Genomic DNA, 18,359 nt, shown 5'->3' on the forward strand with positions numbered 1-18,359 from the left:
CGCTAAACGCCACAATCTCAACCGACACGATTTCCTGTCGGATCAGATGCAAAATCAGGTTCAGGGTGTTCTGGACTTCACTGTTTAAAGACCCTTTTGTAGAAGTTAGAGAATCAACTGAAGATTTTTACTCAAGTAAAAGTTTTTTATTTTTTTAAAGTACTAAAATTATAAAAGTAATGCAGGAAAAAAGTTAAGGCCAGAAGCTTTACTGCACTACACTATTAAAGGAACATTTTCCTCCAATTCTGGTGGATAACTTCCTTAGACTTCATTTTCTTAGTTTTATTACGAAAGGTAACAGTGTCAGATTTAACTGTAGATCATCTTGATAAATGATTTATTTCTGTTTGTGGTGAACAACAAGTTGGGGCAGCACCGAGTCCAACCACAAAGAAATTACTTGTTTGGATGAAAGTCATTATTTTGATGGTTTATATTTTCTTTGAAACGCCGACAGGTCATATTGAAAATGAGCTCAAATTAAACTAAACTAACACATCTGTTTTTAAAATCTAAGGATTAGAAATAAAAACTCCAGTAAAGTTTAGATTGGCAACATTTCTACTGAAGAACAAAGAATTTGTTCGTTGACGCCTCTGAGGCGGAGGGGGGGTTTGGGTCTGTGCACAGAGACGCCTACAGATGACGGGTCACCTCCAGGAGGTCTGAGGAGGAACCTGGAGCCGGATCAGGTGGAAGAAGAGTCAGGAAGTTCAGATAAAACCACAGAAGAAGAGTGAGACAGATGGAGGGACAGAGAGCAGCTGACCGATGACGGACAGACCACTGATGAATGAGAACTGGAACGGCTCACATCATAAAAACAAGGCCGTGTGGCGGTTCCCGTCCGAGCCGAGCCTCAGAGCAGAACCGGAGTAGGACCAGACAGCGGCCCGCGTTGTTTTTAGTGATGTGGTGACGCAGACGGGACCAGACACACGGAGCAGACGAGATGTTAGCGCATCGACGGCGCTCCAACTCGAACCTCAGAACCTCTGACAGACCGACGCGTCAGACTGGTCATTCAGAACCAGCAGTCAAACCCCAAACCCTTTTTTTCTTCAGCTTTAAATCCATTCCTCAGTCAGGCGTCAGTAGAGTCCAGCAACCTGAGGTCCAGAAGGTTCTGCAGGAACCCGGTCCAGATCATGATGATGAAACCAAACAGAACTCAGTCCCATCTCCTCTAAACCAACCAGGACCAAACTACACTGAGCAGAACCAACTGGGAGTCATTAATCCCAATTAGTGGACTGGTGTGTGATTGTCGCCCCCTGCTGGACTAAACCAGAAACATCAGCCAGGTTCTTCAGGATGTTGGTTCAGTTCCACCTAGAACCCAAATCCAGAACCTCTCAGCTGCTTTAATCCACAGTCTGAGTTTAATGTTTAAAGCTGCAGCAGCTCCTGCAGTGTGCCTGAGCCGCCACTGGAGGGCAGCACTTCCTCACATCATCCTGACCAAAACCTCAGCAGTGGAGCAGCAGATGGTTCTGTTCTTGGTGTCGCTTCCTTTCTCTGCTTTCATGATGTCAGAGGGATTCAGCCAATCAAACGCAGGGAAACCAGCAGGTATTAAAGATCCTCTCTATGAAGCCACACACTGATGCTACAGGCAGCAATGTCACATCATAGAGATGAGAGGAGGAACAGGTGGGCTCCTCTACTGGGGATCAGAACCCCAAAGAAAGCCAAACGACCCCCATTCCAGAGGGCTGGACCCATTCGCCTGTTTCTATTTGCATGTTCTCTAAACTAAAACAAGGCTTAGTTGGGCTGCTGTATAAAGCCTGCAACTCAACGCTATTTCTGACATTTTTTATTGAAAAGGCTTCCTGTATGGGAAGCAAAGCATCTTCAAACATGGAAACAAATTCCAGTGGATTGTTTTTAAACTCTTTTGGAATGACTATGACCTGGATGACTGAGAATCTTCCCCACCACGATTTGGGATGTTAGTTTTCAAAGTAAAAGCTTCTTTGATCACAAAGGTTCTGCTGCTGTTTCCGTTGAGATGATCGGGGCAGTAGAGCTTCTCTCCAACAGAACCGGTCTCCTCTGCATGGAGACACCGATCTAGGGCTGCAACAACGAATCGATAAAATCGATAAAAATCGACTTTTAAAAGCGTTGGCAACGAATTTAATCATCGATTAGTTGTGTCGCGCGATTAATGCGTCATCCGCCGCCGCCGTCATCCCGGGGAAGAAAAAAAAATATGGCGGAGCGAGTCAGCGCCGCAGTTGCAGTGTTGCCAACTCAGCGACTTTTCAGACCCCTCCAGCGACTATTTTTTTTAAAAAGCGACTAGCGACAAATCTGGCGACTTTTTACGGTGTCACTGGCGGCTTTTGGAGACTCTTACGTGAAAGCATGTATCGTTCCTACTCTTGTCCTCCAGCGGCAGCTGCTGCCGTGGGGCGCCTCCCCCATCCCAACGCCTTTCTCCCTCTCCCACAAGAATCCCTCTCAGCGCTGCAGTCCGAGCCGCAGGATTTTAGTGAGGAGTTTAACCTCAGCGTCCAGACTGCAAATGAAGCTCGCATGCCCCGGGATTGACGGCGCAAATTGATCACAATAATTAAAATAGCCTGCGCTTTGTAAAGTGAAAAAAGTCGTAACACGCGACTTTTGTAAAAACAAATAAACATGGCACGGAAGCACCACTGTTATGACGCAGCACCTGAAAAGAAAACACGTTGGAGCCTTCAATGGCAGTGAAGAGAGCTGATCAGCAGGATGAGTAACCATGTTTGTTTGGTTTTAAAGTGGGGAAACGTAAGTTAGTTTCTCAGGTAGCTCATCTGATGCTTTCCTTACCGTGTTAGTAGGTTACAGACAGTGATAAGGTTGGCTACTTATTTTACTTTTAATTTCATTTGAATTAGCTTAAGCAGCGTTTATATTTACTTTATAAATAAATTAACTTGCAAATTATGAGGGCAAGGCTTTTAAAGTTTTAATCTTCTGGCAAAGATAAAGAAAAGAAGATACTGCAATTTATGGAAGTAAAGCAGAATAAAATCCAGCATGATCAGTAATATGTCAATTAATTATATGCCTCATTCCCATGTAAATATCTGTCTTTGGAGGATGTGTTTTTTAGAACCCCTAGTTCTCTCATTTTTATTCCAAATACAGTTTATAATTTGAATCACAGGGCTATTTTTATCTCTATGGTTCAGTATTTTCTCAAGTAGCAACTTTAACTGCTATACTTTCCTGTCTTAAAAGGCAGAACTCTTCTAGTCTAAAAAAACCTCATTTGTTGAAATGGGGGGGCCTATTGTTTGAACCCCTTAGGGGCTTTAAAAAACAAAAATGCCTGTCTCTTTTTGCGCTTTATGAAACAAAGTACCCTATATTTTGTGGATGTACAGCTACATTTCTCATGTAAGTTTGCGTAGTTTTAAAACAAACATTTATTTTTCATATTGCACCAGTACAGTTAATGAGAAACCTGTACTTGTGTGCTTGTTTGTTCTGTCTAAAATGTTTATTTTGGAATAAAGAGGTTAATATAAAAAAAATATTTTGTGTCCGATTCATCGATTAATCGAAAAAATAATCGGCCGATTCATCGATTTTCAAAATAATCGTTAGTTGCAGCCCTACACCGATCCATTTAGACCTTCTTCTCTTCAATAAAACCTCTGATAGATCAAAGCAGTGACTGCAGTGTTCTGGTCGATCCTCCATCTTTAAAGGCCTGACGGATTTATCAATATAATCTCTGTTAATTAATTACATCCATCAAACCACATAAACCTGCTTCAATGAGGCAATTCTCTGACACTGTGGCTGTTTTATAGACCGATGTGGATCAGACCTCTTCATCCTGAACTATAGCTGAAGAGTGGCTGATCTACCAGAGCAGCTCTACCTTAGATCTAGATCTACCAGAGCTAAAGGTATGGGGTTTTCTTCAGTGTTTATCTTGTTTTATATATATATATATATATATATATATATATATATATATATATATATATATATATATATATATATATATATATATTTATTTTTTTTAACAACACTTCCTGCTTCTACCTGAACCAGGAAGTAATGACACTGAGCCATGACATCTGTGAGAAAACAGAGCCGTTCTTGTTTTATCATGTTGCTTGTATTGCATATAGCACCCTGAGCTATCTCTATAGCTCTGCTGCTATAGGCTTAGACTGCTGGAGGACATAGGGACCCCCATTACATCATTCTATCTCTATTCTGGGCTGTGGCTGCTGCTGCTGCCATCAACACCTTTGTTTCTAGATGTTGGAGCTTGGCCTGTTTTCCAGTGTAGTCCTGTTTCTCTGACCGTGACTGAGTGGATGTGCTCTCTTCATCCTCTGACATGGGAGCTGGCTCGGAGCTTGTCTGCCTGGCTGTGTGTTTCCTTTTACAGCTGCCTTTTGAATCTCCTCTTCTTTTCCTCTCCACTCAGTGTGGGGGATTGCCTTTGAGTCAATGAGTCGTTGCAATTAAGTGCTTTTCCTTAGACAGAAAACTTTGAATCAATCTGACGATTGATGATGATTTGGTTGTGAAATGGCACTATAGAAATAATCTGAATTTAATTTAATAATATTCTATTCTATCCCAATTTATGAAGATATTGTTTCTGAGAACTAATTCAATTAAATTGACTGATTAATAAACAATACATGTTTGCTGATTTCTTCATTATTTTTATTTAAATTTGAACATCTCATATTTTTTCTCAGATGATCTGTATGGTTCTAAGCTATCCGACAGTAGAAGTTTCTGGATCGGATCAGAACATGATCCAGTTAACCTCATCTGATGAGGAGCAGTGCTTCAGTCAGAGCCAGACGACCAAACCCAGCGGTTCTGCCTCTGAGGGTCATGTGACTCCAGCGATGGAAGGTCCAGGTTCAGTACGAAGCAATGAAAACATTTTAACTCTGATTCAGACTTTTTTATTCCAAATATAAGAAGCTGAAGCTTCGTCTCAGCAGAGACTTCCTCACTACGTTCCCTCAGAACCAGTTTAATGATTGTTAGTGAAAACAACAGGGCCTTCAATCTGCAAACATCAGATTTAGATCCGCTGAAGGAAAGCGGCGCCACTGCTACCAGAGTGATTCTAGAGCGCTGAGAGGTATTTCTATGAATCAAACTAAAATCACCTAAAAGCTAATAAAGAATAACGTTAATAAAGATCAATGTTTTTCTGACACGAACAGCTTCTGTTTCTGGATCGATGATAATGAACAGATCGGATCAGAACATTAATGTTCCTGTAGGTTTCATTTGCTTAGTATACGTGCAGCAGGGGGTTGCCATGACAACCTAATTTTGTGGAAGTGAACATGATGCAAATAAAGATCAGGATGTGAGAGCAACGCTGATGGTTAGTTAAAAAAAAAAAACCTGATGAGTTCAGTTTATTAAAGCAGTTTCAGCTTCCTGTAGATCTATGGAAGCCTGAAAGGGTCAAAATTCATCCAACTGCTGGTCTATCATTGTTTTTACGGCCTTAGCTCCTCAGACAGAGACGGCTGTTCTCTGAGGAGAGATGTACGAAGTCTGCCTATCAGAGAGCGGCTGATCCGGACTGATCATCATTAACTGATCCCTGATCTGTGCGGCTAAATGCTGCTTCTGTTTCTCCTCTTTCCCTCCATTTCACTATCAAATTAATCATAGCTCGTTTTTCAATTCACGAGAACACCAGTACTGACTCGTGTTCTCGCCAAGTATGATCTTGACCAGATCAAAGAAAGTCTGGACAGTGGGAGAACGGGAGCACGCAGCATAAATCTGGGTCAACTGACGCTGATGACATCACCACACGCTCAGCTGGTCTGGAGCTGCATCTCACCCGTCACTACCAGATCCGTCCCGCAAGCACGATCGGTTCTGCACATGCGCTATCAGCTCATTAGCGCATCCGTATCGTTTTTAGAATACCTGAATGACATTTTCCCTCCCCAAAGGCAGTGAAGATACTAAAATATAATGTGTTAAAGGTTATCAATGTATTTCCTGAGACATGAAATGCCTTAAAATCCTGTTTTATCACTGGTCTCTGCCCAATCTGCACCTGAAATGGGATCCTACGCTACTTCCAGGAGCTAACTTTTTCAGCTCGGGATTTAGACATAAATGTTTTTCAGTTTTATGTTTTCGTTTCGTTTTAATCATATGTCATTTAGTGCGTAATCTAAAGAAAGAACCAACTAAAATGCAGATAAACATGGTTAAATCAGATTTTGACAGACTGCTCTGAGCAGATGATGTCAGAGAAGCTGTTTAACGTAGAACACGTAAAAAGCATAAAAATTGTCTCACATATGTCATAAAACATTTTTTAAGATGTGTCTGCATTATTTGGTGAGATAATTATAGGAATAATTAGTTTTAGTACCATAATTACATTATTTATGGACACCCGGATATATATCTGTTCACGCATGCGCAGGACAGATCGTGCTTCTGGGTCAGATCAGGTAGTGACATCACATCCTGTTATTAATAGTCTCTAGATAATAATACATTATTTTTCATTTAGTGAGGGAATAATAATGAGCACAGTCAGATAAACACAAATCAAATCAACATTTTGCCAAATAAAACAAAAAACCTCCATCAGCACCAAGAATGCTGCGGACAGGCTAACATTATCCCGCCCACAGTGGCCAGGGCTACCGTTAGCCTGCAGCAGCCCTCTGTGTGAAGACCCGCTGGCTCTGATAGAGGATCTTTTGTTTTATTTGTAAATGTTCATTTGCAGCGGCCAAGGCTAACGTTAGCCTCGCGGTTAGCCTCAGAGGTCAGCTGGTTGCCACTGACCTCTCAACGAAGGTTTTTTTTTTTTGTATTTCGCACTAAAACAGTAAATGGGCCATATAGTGACGCTTAAAGCGGAGGTCTTCAACAGGGGGTCCACGACCCCTAGGGTGTCCATGGAGGTACTGCATGGATGTCGCAAATGTTTGGGTTGATTATACTTTCTGTTTATATTCCCCCAGAATCAGAAATACTTTAATAATCCCAGGGCCAAAATAACTTAATATAATGACTATAGGGCCAGTTTGATAGAACACAATTTCATGCAATATATATAATTAGGGGATCCCCGCTCCATCTCACCATCGGTTTGGGGGTCTTGAAAACGACTCCTGGCTTAGAGTATAATATTCTCGCCTCAAATGAACTTAAAACACACTTTTATAGAACAGCAGCAAAAGAAAAGAGAACTTTTAACATAATACTCTGAGCTCTAACCTGGAAGCTGCTGCAGTGCATGTTGGGTAAAGAGGAAGGGGCGAGAACAACGTCCGAGGACTTTGTCCGTTTTCTGTCTTCTGTTCTTGTGACCAGGAACCGTACTAGGGCTGAGGCTGATGATGTTTCACGAGGACACACAAGTATAGGAACAGCACATCCAGTTCACATGGACCAGAGCTGCTAGAGCCTGACAGAGTATCGGCTCAGTTCATCCCTCCTGCTGATCCCCTACTGGACTCTGTGGTTCTGAATGGCAGAGATCTGGATCCTCTGAGGATCAAGCTTTATTATTTATAACTGACTGATGAGAAAATAAAAAATAAATCTGAGAAATAAACCCTGGTTCTGATCCGATTCCTTTCAGAGAACCAGCTACTTCCTGCTGCTGCCTTCCTGCAGGACCGAACCATCAGGGATCTGACTGAAGGTCAGAGGTCAAAGGTCAGACCCTGAGCCTTCAGCGGTAACAGACAGGACCACAGCCAACATGAGGACAAGAGGAGGTGATGCACAGAGACAGGAAGAGGAGGAGCTCCTGATCTGGACCTCAGCCTACTGAGGAAGAGGCGAGGCCCGGATCAGGGTCGGAGGTCAGAGACTCCGCCCCCTACCTTCATCGGCGAGATGTGAGCGTGGGTGACGTATCCATGGACGTTCTCGATCTGGGAGAGGTTCTTCTCTGCCACCTGCACCAGCTCGGGACCCCCCGGCTCCTCGGTCAGCTGGGGGGAGCTCTGCTCCTGGGGGGACGAGTCCTCATCGTGGTGCCGGTACTTCTGCAGGACAAACAGCGGGTCAGAACCAACAGAGACGCTCTGCCTCAAACACCAGCAGGTGGCGCCGCTTCTGGAGGACGGATCACAGAACCCAGCAGGTGCAACCAGAACCTGAAAGTTCCTGAATGTTCTGGACGCAGAGGACCTGCAGCTCCAGAACTCATTCAGCTGGTTTCAAAGATCCAATCGGACCAGCTGACTGATCTGGGTCCGGTTCTGGTGCAACAGTGAAAGATGTTATTTTGAAAAATGTCTGTAGACTGAAGAGGAAGAACACCTGCCATCAGAACACTGACCCGGTCCGACCCGGTCCAGCTAAAGGAAGGAGGTTCTGCCCTGAGCGAGAAGAACCAGCAGCAGCTTCCATCCAAACAGCTGTTCTGCTGTGGGTTCTCCAGAACCGGGTCCTCTAAGCCTTGGTCCATTCTTGGTTCTGCTCCAAATTGCAGCCACCCAGACAGAACATCTCCATCCTGAATGGACCAAGCTTTACAGAACCGGGTCACTCTAAACCTGCAGAACCGAACCACCACAGGGTCTGTCTCTGACCCGGTCCCCAGCCCAATCTCATCAGACCAGAACCAGAGCAGCAATCATGAAACATGAACCGTTTGGAAATTTCTACAGGTCCGGTTCAGTCGGCCAGAACCTCTTTGAACTGTCTGGTTCAGTCGGTCAGGACCTTGGCAAAGAAGAATGAACAAACTGGGATTCACATGGAAAACAATAGAATATTGTGTCATTTTTTTAAGGTGTCTGTTAATTTGCATAGTTGCTCATAAATAAAAACATTCTCAGAAAAGAAAAAGTTTTTATATATTTTAAGAAAATATAAAGCTGACAAATAGCTATTCCATTATTAAACTGCTAAATATTATTTTTTTATGTTAGTAACACAATATTGGGCCATTAAAACACAGATTTACCTTCAGAAAGCCTCAGAAGGGAAAGATTTATGTACAAAAGTAAACCTGTAAATGAAAATATGTTCTCGGTTTATTAAGTGTTTTAATAATGTTTTTGTTGTTGGCATTTATACAAGTATACTGGTATAATAACTCCGTATACGTTTGATTGGTTTTGGTATACGTCTGTTATGAATTTATAGCCCCCCCCCGGAGAAAACTCCAATAGCTGCCGCTGATATTAACCAGAATCATCAGAATCATACAAACTTTGCTCATTTGAAGCTGCAGATTAGACAAACTTTCCCTGCATCAGTTTATTATAAAATGAAAAATAAAAACTGTAATTTTTCCCTTTCGCTGGACTGCTCCCCGGCACCAGAACCGAGCACGTCTGCACCGACCCACTCCCAGAGCAGTCGATGGCAGCGGATCGATCGGGCTTAATTATGACGGGCCGGGGTCAAAGAGTCACAGAGCGGGAGGTAGAGGAGCAGAGGCCTTCATCACAGGCAGCATGCGGCCTCTAGAACTGATCAGAACCACCAGCTCGGTTCTGCTCAGAGCGATAAAACCAAAACAAACCCAGAAGAATCAAACCTGCAGCATCATCATCGTTCATTTCTCACAGCTGTTCCAATCCAAGAGTTAATTCTGGCCCAAAGTAGAACTGTACCGACTGGTTCTACCGGAACCAAACCCGGGTTTCAGCCCACATCCTCAACGCTGAATGAACTTTGACCTTTAGGAGGATAAACAGTGAAACACAAACCCGTCCAAACCCACAGAACCTCCTCTGGTTCCACTGTGTTCTGTTGAGTGCTGAAGTTCTGCTGGTTTTCTGGCAGTTGGCTGAATGCTATTAGTTACCATGGCACATTTGGGTTAATTAACTCCCGCTGTAGGCGAAAACACCTGACAAACAATTCCCAACTGTTACCTCTAAACCCCACATCTTCAGGCTCCGCCCCTCTCCGCTCCAGACCGCCTGCATAAAGCAAACTTACAGCCTCCGCTGTTCCTCCCTTCCTGCTCCGCACCGGCTTCCTCGGAGCTTTATGAGAGCATGCGCGATAATATGATCAAACTCTTAGGACCAAAACATGCGGATATGAAGGCGTAATTTAATATGACATATTAAAAAAATCCCCACCAGCATCCAGCATTTGTTCAGTTTCTGCCCAAATATTTTCTTTCTGTTGTGGATTTTTCTAACAGAGATAACTAGGATGGAGATGAGTCATCTGCTTCTGGTAAAATGAAGCACCAATAGTTTGCATTCAATCATTTAATTAAGCTGTCTTAGTTTTTGGGAATATATAAGAATTATGCTCTAATCTGTAGTTACCGATGCGTCTTTACCATATTTTAATTTGACAAACCGGATCTTCTTGCCATTTTTTTCCCTGTTTGGTACGATTGCAATCATCTTGACCTGAGCAGAGCAAAAACAGATCGACTCTGTATGTTGACGGTCGCGGACGGAAAAGACATTCATGGACGCATTAAGTACGTGAGCGGGGCGGAGGATGTGGAATTGGGGTTCCACAGGGCTGACGCCTTGGCCCCTTTGTTCTTCTATGTTTATGAAGTTTTATGAAGTCGGGTGAACTGCATGTGATGAAAACTCTAAGTGCACTTCCAATGGATAGTCCTGTGTAATGTGAGCTCAGTGTCACATCACAGAACAACCCAATGATCAGACTTTCGCATAAAGACGGACACTGGGTCAGGTACAGCCATGGCCAAAGTATTCAGAATGACACAAATATTATATTTTCACATGATCTGCTGCCCTCTGGTTTTCATGTGTGTCAGATGTTGTCATCACACACAGAAATACAATTGCAATTATATTATGAGCAACAAAAGCTTTTAATGACAGAATGCGTTAATGCACTAAGTCAATCTTTGCAGTGTTGACCCCTCTTCTTCAGGACCTCTGCAGTTCTCCCTGGCTGCTCTCAATCAACTTCTGGACCAAATCCTGACTGATAGCGTCCATTCTTGCATTCTGGTTCTCGTTTGTCCACCCGTCTCTTGATGATTGACCAAAAGTTTTCAATGGGATTAAGATCAGGGGATTTTCCAGGACATGGACCCAAAATCTCTCTGTTTTGTTCCCTGAGCCAGTTAGATATCACCTTTGCTTTATGTCAAGGTGCTCCATCATGCTGGAAAAGGCATTGTTCATCACCAAACTGGTCTTGGACGGTTGGGAGAAGTTGCTCTCTGAGGACATTCTGGTACCATTCTTTATTCATGGCTGTGTTTTTAGGTCAGACTGTGAGAGAGCCGACTCCCTTGGCTGAGAAGCAACCCCACACATGAATGGTTTCATGCTTTACAGTCGGCATGAGACCAGACTGGTGGTAGCGCTCACCTCGTCTCCTCCCAACAAGCTGTTTTCCAGATGTCCCAAACAATGGGAAAGAGGATTGATCAGAGAAAATGACTTTCCCCCAGTCCTCAGCAGTCCACTCTCTGTACCTTTAGCAGAATATCAGTCTGTCCCTGATGGTTTTCCTGGAGAGAAGTGGCTTCTTTGCTGCCTTCCTTGAAACCAGGCCTTGCTCCAAGAGTCTCCGCCTCACAGTGCGTGCAGATCCACTCACACCTGCCTGCTGCCATTCCTGAGCAAGCTCTGCACTGCTGGTAGCCCGATCCCACAGCTGAAACACTTTTAAGAGACAGTCCTGGTGCTTGCTGGTCTTTCTTGGACGCCCTGAAGCCTTTTTGGCAACAATGGAACCTCTCTCCTTGAAGTTCTTGATGATGCCATAGATTGTTGACTGAGGTGCAATCTTTCTAGCTGCCATTCTCTTTCCTGTTAGGCCACTTTTATGCAGTGCAATGATTGCTGCACTGAAGCCATGTTAGCTGCTCCTTTAAGGCAGGGCTGCAATGACGTTGAAATGTGTTTTGGGGGATAAAGTTCATTTTCTAGACAAATATTAACTTTGCAATTAATTGCTGTTACGCTGATCACTCTTTATAACATTCTGGAGTATATGCAAATTGCCGTTATAAAAACTAAAGCAGTAGACTTTGCAAATACTAACATTTGAATCATTCTCAACTTTTGACCATGACTGTACAGTTTTTTTGTCAGCCATGTAGATTTAGTCTTAGTCTTCAGGATGAAAACTATTATTAGTCTTTGTTGCATTTTAGTCTGTTGCAAGAAAAAGTGAACCTTTACAATTTCGAATAACAACCAGATTCTTTCCCAGACTGACAGCTCTAGCCTAGATGCTACAATAGCTGGTTATGGAATGCTGCACTGCAGGTTCATCATTGCTGTTCGGCTGAAAACTTTAATTTTTAGAATTCAAATAAATGAATTGTATGAATTAATGCTAGTTCAACTCATCATATTGGTTAGATGGCAAGGATGGAATCAAACGTACTGTGTGTGCCCTGCTTTATAGATTACGCGATTCAGGAGCAACAAAGATGCGCTTGAGGGATGTCGGACCTTAATGTAAAAAAGCATAAAAAATGAAGCAACAGCAGCTTCTTTGCAGAGTCCAGCGCTTTGCGGTCTGAACGTAGCACGAGGTGTAAAGGGGGATGAACCAATCTGATATTGGCACCAGAAATAAAACCAGTATACGGATAGATCAGCTGTGCTTCTGGTAAACATTGACGTTATCGGTACGGTATTAGAAAGGAACATTTCTATTGACACAGCCCTAGTGTGAAGGGAAGCAGGAACCATTTCTTGTTAAGCCTGGTTTATGCTCAGAAAAAAGGTTGACTGGTCGGCTTTAGCTAGGGACGGCACAAGAACCTGTTCTCTCTTCCAGTATTGGCATCAGGTTCTGACTGGCCTACTTCTGCTTTAAACCCTTAAACTCGGCCGGCCCGGTACCGGGACCAACTGACTCCTGCTCAGGTTTATTTATAGAAATGGCCAAAACACAGTCACATGGTGTTTCATCCACGTGATTTTTTTTAGTTTTACAGCTGTGTGAACAAATAAAATGAAATTTAAATTCCATCTGACGTGTGACTCCAGGGGAGTAATGCAACAGCAGGTATTCATTTTTAGCCCCGCCCCCTAATGACTGGCATCATTAATAACTAGAGGCTCAGACCTTCCCAAAGAGCGGTCAGCTGTAATTAAGCAACTATTTCAGGTGATGTAATCGACATGCGTTACATAAGCTGCTCTGTTATTCTTATTTTCTATTCAGTTTGGTGATATTATTGGTCAATTTCAATGAAACAACGTCTCAAATCTTAGGAGCAAAGGCTTTGCCTCGTGCAGAAGGTCTCCAATAATGGAAATCAGCATATTTGTTTGACCAGATTCCCTTTTATGAGTGAAAAAAATGCATTTTTACACTTCTGTCATTGTGCAAACTCTCACTTCCGCCTTTCACACTGCCCACTAAAACCTTTGTGGAACAAACATGCTTTCACTTATTCAGTCCAGATTAGCTTTAGTTATAGTCAAGATGTGGATCTATAAAGTCTGAGGCTCATCCAGAGTTTCTAATGGGCTTTCATGGCGTTTTGCAGAGTTTATTTTGGAAAACAAATTTGGTGAGGCTAAATATTTTTTCATTTTTTTCTTTTAATCACCTATAAATCAGACATGGAGACATTTAAAATAATGGTTCCACCTCAAAAATATTCCTCAATGCCTTTCTGTTATACAAATACAATTTCATTTCATATTATAGTTTGGGATCTGTACTTGCTTTAATTCACAGGCGTCATTTCAGGGGGAATTATCTCCTAAGACCCTCTGGGCTTAATGGGTTTTAAGGTGTATGAGGATTTTCCCAGCCTCCTTCACCAGAACCGGACCACACCTAAAGACGGGTCAGTGCTGACGTCCTTGAGAACTCTCTAGGTCAGAGGTCACGGATCAGCGGACCACGTTCTGGATCCGGATTTAAAACATTTATAAATTACTGCCTGTCTGATGGCAGGGTCTAACTTCACTTGCTCCTCTTCTCCTGTTAATACGGTAAAGCCCTGGGGAGCGTCCGGCTCCAGGCTGCACGTGATCCAAATGAGCCAATGAGCTGTCAGTCTGGGTTGCTGCTGCTGCTACTTTTAGACACAGCAGGCAAACCTGTGGCAAGCCGGGCGATGGGAAAGAAGGAGAAGACGATGAGAAAAAGAGAGCAGAGAAAGTGTGGACTGCTGGAAGAACTGCGGTGAACTGGTGAAAGAAAAGTGAAATGGCGTGCTCAAAGATGACCCTGCACATTTAGAGGATGTTTGGCTCAACCTGCTGCTGTGAAGCAGGATTCTCCACCATGAACAGAATCAACAAATATGGATCCAGGCTCAAAATGAGCTCCTTGATATGTGCTTGAGAATGGCTTAGTCTCCATTCAAACCCAGGTTTAAAGCCTGGCAGGGCAGCCTAAAGCCCACTGCCAACATTAAGACAGAAAAAAGAAAGAAATAACATCATCATGGATATCGTCCTATAAAAAAGGGAGTCAGGAAATTGTCTGTATACCAAACTGAATGATTATTGTTCTATACTTAAAAAACACTTTAGACTTTTTTTTATGTTCTATTTATAAAGTGAATGTATGACATGAATATGCATAAACACCTAATTTTACTCTGTTTAAAATAACAGATTATAATTTAAAATGTCTCTGGACCTTTATTGGTTGATTAGTTTCTTTATTTGGACGCTGCTGATTTAGGTGTTTTTTAAGCTTCTGCTTTTTTTAACAGCAGGTTGTTCATCCAGGAGTAAAGACGTTTCATCTTTATTTTCTCTCTAGTCTGGATCCAAGTCAGAAACAGTGTAAACACAAAGCATCATGGGTAATCAGGGGAAGGTGATCCCCTCCATCCTCCTCTGTTGTTGTTTCCCTGCGGAGCACATGGACCTCACACAGACACGTGCACGCCTGCCTCCTTCTGCCAATCACAGCTATGCAGCTCTGCAGCTGACGCAGCCTCTGATTGGTCAGCTCACTGAGGGAGAACCAGCAAGGCAGCCTGGTCGGCCAATCAGGAGATGTCAGGTTTGCTGGTTAAAATGTGGGATTTTAATCCCTGAGTTGAGTCTGACAGGTAGAAGCAGGAAGCAGAGGAACCTGGGAGAAGTTCATCAAGGTTTCCTGCTGCCTGCTGAGGCCTGCAGCGTCTCAGCGCTGCCCGCCTGCTTCAGCCGCGTCTTCATCAGTTATATAAGGAACCAGAACCGGTTCACTGGACTGAGCTGCATCAGGACACGCTGTTCTGTGCTGCTGCTATCAGAGAGCTGCAGAGTCTGAAGGGGGAGTTTATGACGGTTCTGATCCAGAAGAACCAATGAGGAGAACTAAACAGTCCCCCCCCCCAGAATGTCTGACTGGCTGCACTCGGTTCCGACCGTGTTCTGAAACCATCAGCATGAAGGTTCTGATTCTAACGGCGAGATGATTCCAGGAAACCCAATCAGACCAGAGCTGGATCCTAGACCGGATCTGGAAACAGACCCTGAGGGGAGAACCGGACCAATCAAAACCAAAACCGGACCGAGGGCGGAAGGAAGAGTCGTGGATCTCTGATGGGGGAAGAAGAAGCGGACCGTATGGACCTCTGCCTGCCTTGTTCTGGATGCTGTAGAACAGCCATCATTAGAACCTGAGGAGGGAACCATGGTTCTCCTCCCAGCGGTCTGGGTCCGCCCCGACCCGCTGCTGGTTCTCCAGGACCCACCTTGGAGAACCTGTGGAAACTAAAGGTCGTCTCCTGGGCTTTACCTCCGGACAGGAGCAGACGGGCATGATGGGAAATGTAGGACCGGCTAACCTGATAAGAGAACTGGGAGGGTTTGATCAGTGAGATCCGCCCCCTCCGGCTGAGCAGGTGAACCGCGGCTCCACCCACCTTGCAGCCGAACATGAGTGAGATGGTGCTGTTGGTGCAGGCCACCTTGCAGTGGCACAGCATGGGCGAGAAGCACTCCACCTTCTTGGAGCTCGGGGACATCTTGTCGCTGCCGCCGCCGCCGCCGGAGCACTTGGCCGACAGCCGGCTCCCCCGGGAGCGCTCCCGGCTCCTCCCGCGCCGCCTCCCACTGCCGGCGCTGCTGCTGCCGCCCGCCGAGCTGCCCCCACCTCCTCCTCCTCCACCGGCACCTCCTGCATCCCCACCTCCTCCTCCACTGCTGCTGCTGCTGCTCCCTGCTCTCACCATCCGCCCTCATTCCTCGCGTCGCTCCATCGCGGCGGGGAGGAAACGACTCCCAGAGCTCTTCCTTCATCCAGGGAGAACCTCCCCTGTCCTCCTCTTCCTCCTATGGAGCGCTATAATCTCTCCTCCTAGGCGCTGGCTGCAGCTCCTCTCCCTCTATCTTCTGCTCAGAGTCCTCCTCCGAGCGCTGAAGAGCGTTTCTGCCTCTGTGTGCGTGCAGCTCTGCTCTGTGGGGGTGTGAGCGGTCGCCAGGGAGGGGAGGGGGGAGGGAGGCGGGGGTGACAGGGGTTGGTCACATGACTCATTGGAAACGAGCAGCGCTGAACGGAGTGAAAGCGAGTGGGGGTGTATCCTGAGGGAAGGTAGAGGGATGTAGGACAGAGGAAGAGGAGGGATGAAGAGCAGAGAGAGGAAGAGGAGGAAGAGGAGGGATGAAGAACAGAGAGGAAGAGGAGGAAGAGGAGGGATGAAGAACAGAGAGAGGAAGAGGAGGGATGAAGAGCAGAGAGAGGAAGAGGAGGAAGAGGAGGGATGAAGAACAGAGGAAGAGGAGGAAGAGGAGGGATGAAGAACAGAGAGAGGAAGAGGAGGGATGAAGAACAGAGAGAGGAAGAGGAGGAATGAAGAACAGAGAGAGGAAGAGGAGGAAGAGGAGGGATGATGAACAGAGAGAGGAAGAGGAGGAAGAGGAGGGATGAAGAACAGAGAGAGGAAGAGGAGGAAGAGGAGGGATGATGAACAGAGAGAGGAAGAGGAGGAAGAGGAGGGATGATGAACAGAGAGAGGAAGAGGAGGAAGAGGAGGGATGATGAACAGAGAGAGGAAGAGGAGGAAGAGGAGGGATGAAGAACAGAGAGAGGTAGAGGAGGAAGAGGAGGGATGATGAACAGAGAGAGGAAGAGGAGGAAGAGGAGGGATGAAGAACAGAGAGAGGAAGAGGAGGAAGAGGAGGGATGATGAACAGAGAGAGGAAGAGGAGGAAGAGGAGGGATGATGAACAGAGAGGAAGAGGAGGAAGAGGAGGGATGATGAACAGAGAGAGGAAGAGGAGGAAGAGGAGGGATGAAGAACAGAGAGAGGTAGAGGAGGAAGAGGAGGGATGATGAACAGAGAGAGGAAGAGGAGGAAGAAGAGGGATGATGAACAGAGAGAGGAAGAGGAGGAAGAGGAGGGATGATGAACAGAGAGAGGAAGAGGAGGAAGAGGAGGGATGATGAACAGAGAGAGGAAGAGGAGGAAGAGGAGGGATGATGAACAGAGAGAGGAAGAGGAGGAAGAGGAGGGATGATGAACAGAGAGAGGAAGAGGAGGAAGAGGAGGGATGAAGAACAGAGAGAGGAAGAGGAGGAAGAGGAGGGATGATGAACAGAGAGAGGTAGAGGAGGAAGAGGAGGGATGATGAACAGAGAGAGGAAGAGGAGGAAGAAGAGGGATGATGAACAGAGAGAGGAAGAGGAGGAAGAGGAGGGATGATGAACAGAGAGAGGAAGAGGAGGAAGAGGAGGGATGATGAACAGAGAGAGGAAGAGGAGGAAGAGGAGGGATGATGAACAGAGAGAGGAAGAGGAGGAAGAGGAGGGATGAAGAACAGAGAGAGGAAGAGGAGGAAGAGGAGGGATGAAGAACAGAGAGAGGAAGAGGAGGAAGAGGAGGGATGATGAACAGAGAGAGGAAGAGGAGGGATGAGGAAGAGGAGGAAGAGGAGGGATGAAGAACAGAGAGGAAGAGGAGGAAGAGGAGGGATGAAGAACAGAGAGAGGAAGAGGAGGAAGAGGAGGGATGAAGAGCAGAGACGAAGAGGAGGGATGAAGAACCCTGAGGAAGAGGATGAAGAACGCTGAGGAAGAGGATGAAGAACGCTGAGGAAGAGGATGAAGAACGCTGAGGAAGAGGATGAAGAACCCTGAGGAAGAGGATGAAGAACGCTGAGGAAGAGGATGAAGAACCCTGAGGAAGAGGATGAAGAACGCTGAGGAAGAGGATGAAGAACCCTGAGGAAGAGGATGAAGAACGCTGAGGAAGAGGATGAAGAACGCTGAGGAAGAGGATGAAGAACCCTGAGGAAGAGGATGAAGAACGCTGAGGAAGAGGATGAAGAACCCTGAGGAAGAGGATGAAGAACCCTGAGGAAGAGGATGAAGAACCCTGAGGAAGAGGATGAAGAACCCTGAGGAAGAGGATGAAGAACGCTGAGGAAGAGGATGAAGAACAATGAGGAAGAGGATGAAGAACCCTGAGGAAGAGGATGAAGAACCCT

General features: G+C 45.2%; 1 protein-coding gene across 17 annotated transcripts in view; it reads right to left on the reverse strand.

The window, feature by feature from the left end:
* Positions 1-18,359, reverse strand: part of LOC119773165 (discs large homolog 1-like protein) — a 96,089-nt gene that overhangs the window by 41,716 nt on the left and 36,014 nt on the right. For 15 of the 17 annotated variants that reach the window (XM_038270019.1, XM_038270013.1, XM_038270015.1 and 12 more), the window contains one exon: positions 7,869-8,033. In XM_038270019.1, coding sequence (XP_038125947.1) covers positions 7,869-8,033 — 165 coding nt within the window. Of the gene's footprint in view, positions 1-7,868; positions 8,034-15,796; positions 15,983-18,359 lie in introns of those variants that run through there. The other 2 variants (XM_038270018.1, XM_038270034.1) reach the window with 2 other exon arrangements.

The sequence above is a fragment of the Cyprinodon tularosa genome, unplaced genomic scaffold (assembly GCF_016077235.1).
Source record: "Cyprinodon tularosa strain WSP-4 unplaced genomic scaffold, ASM1607723v1 ctg749, whole genome shotgun sequence".
Classification (NCBI taxonomy): domain Eukaryota; kingdom Metazoa; phylum Chordata; class Actinopteri; order Cyprinodontiformes; family Cyprinodontidae; genus Cyprinodon; species Cyprinodon tularosa.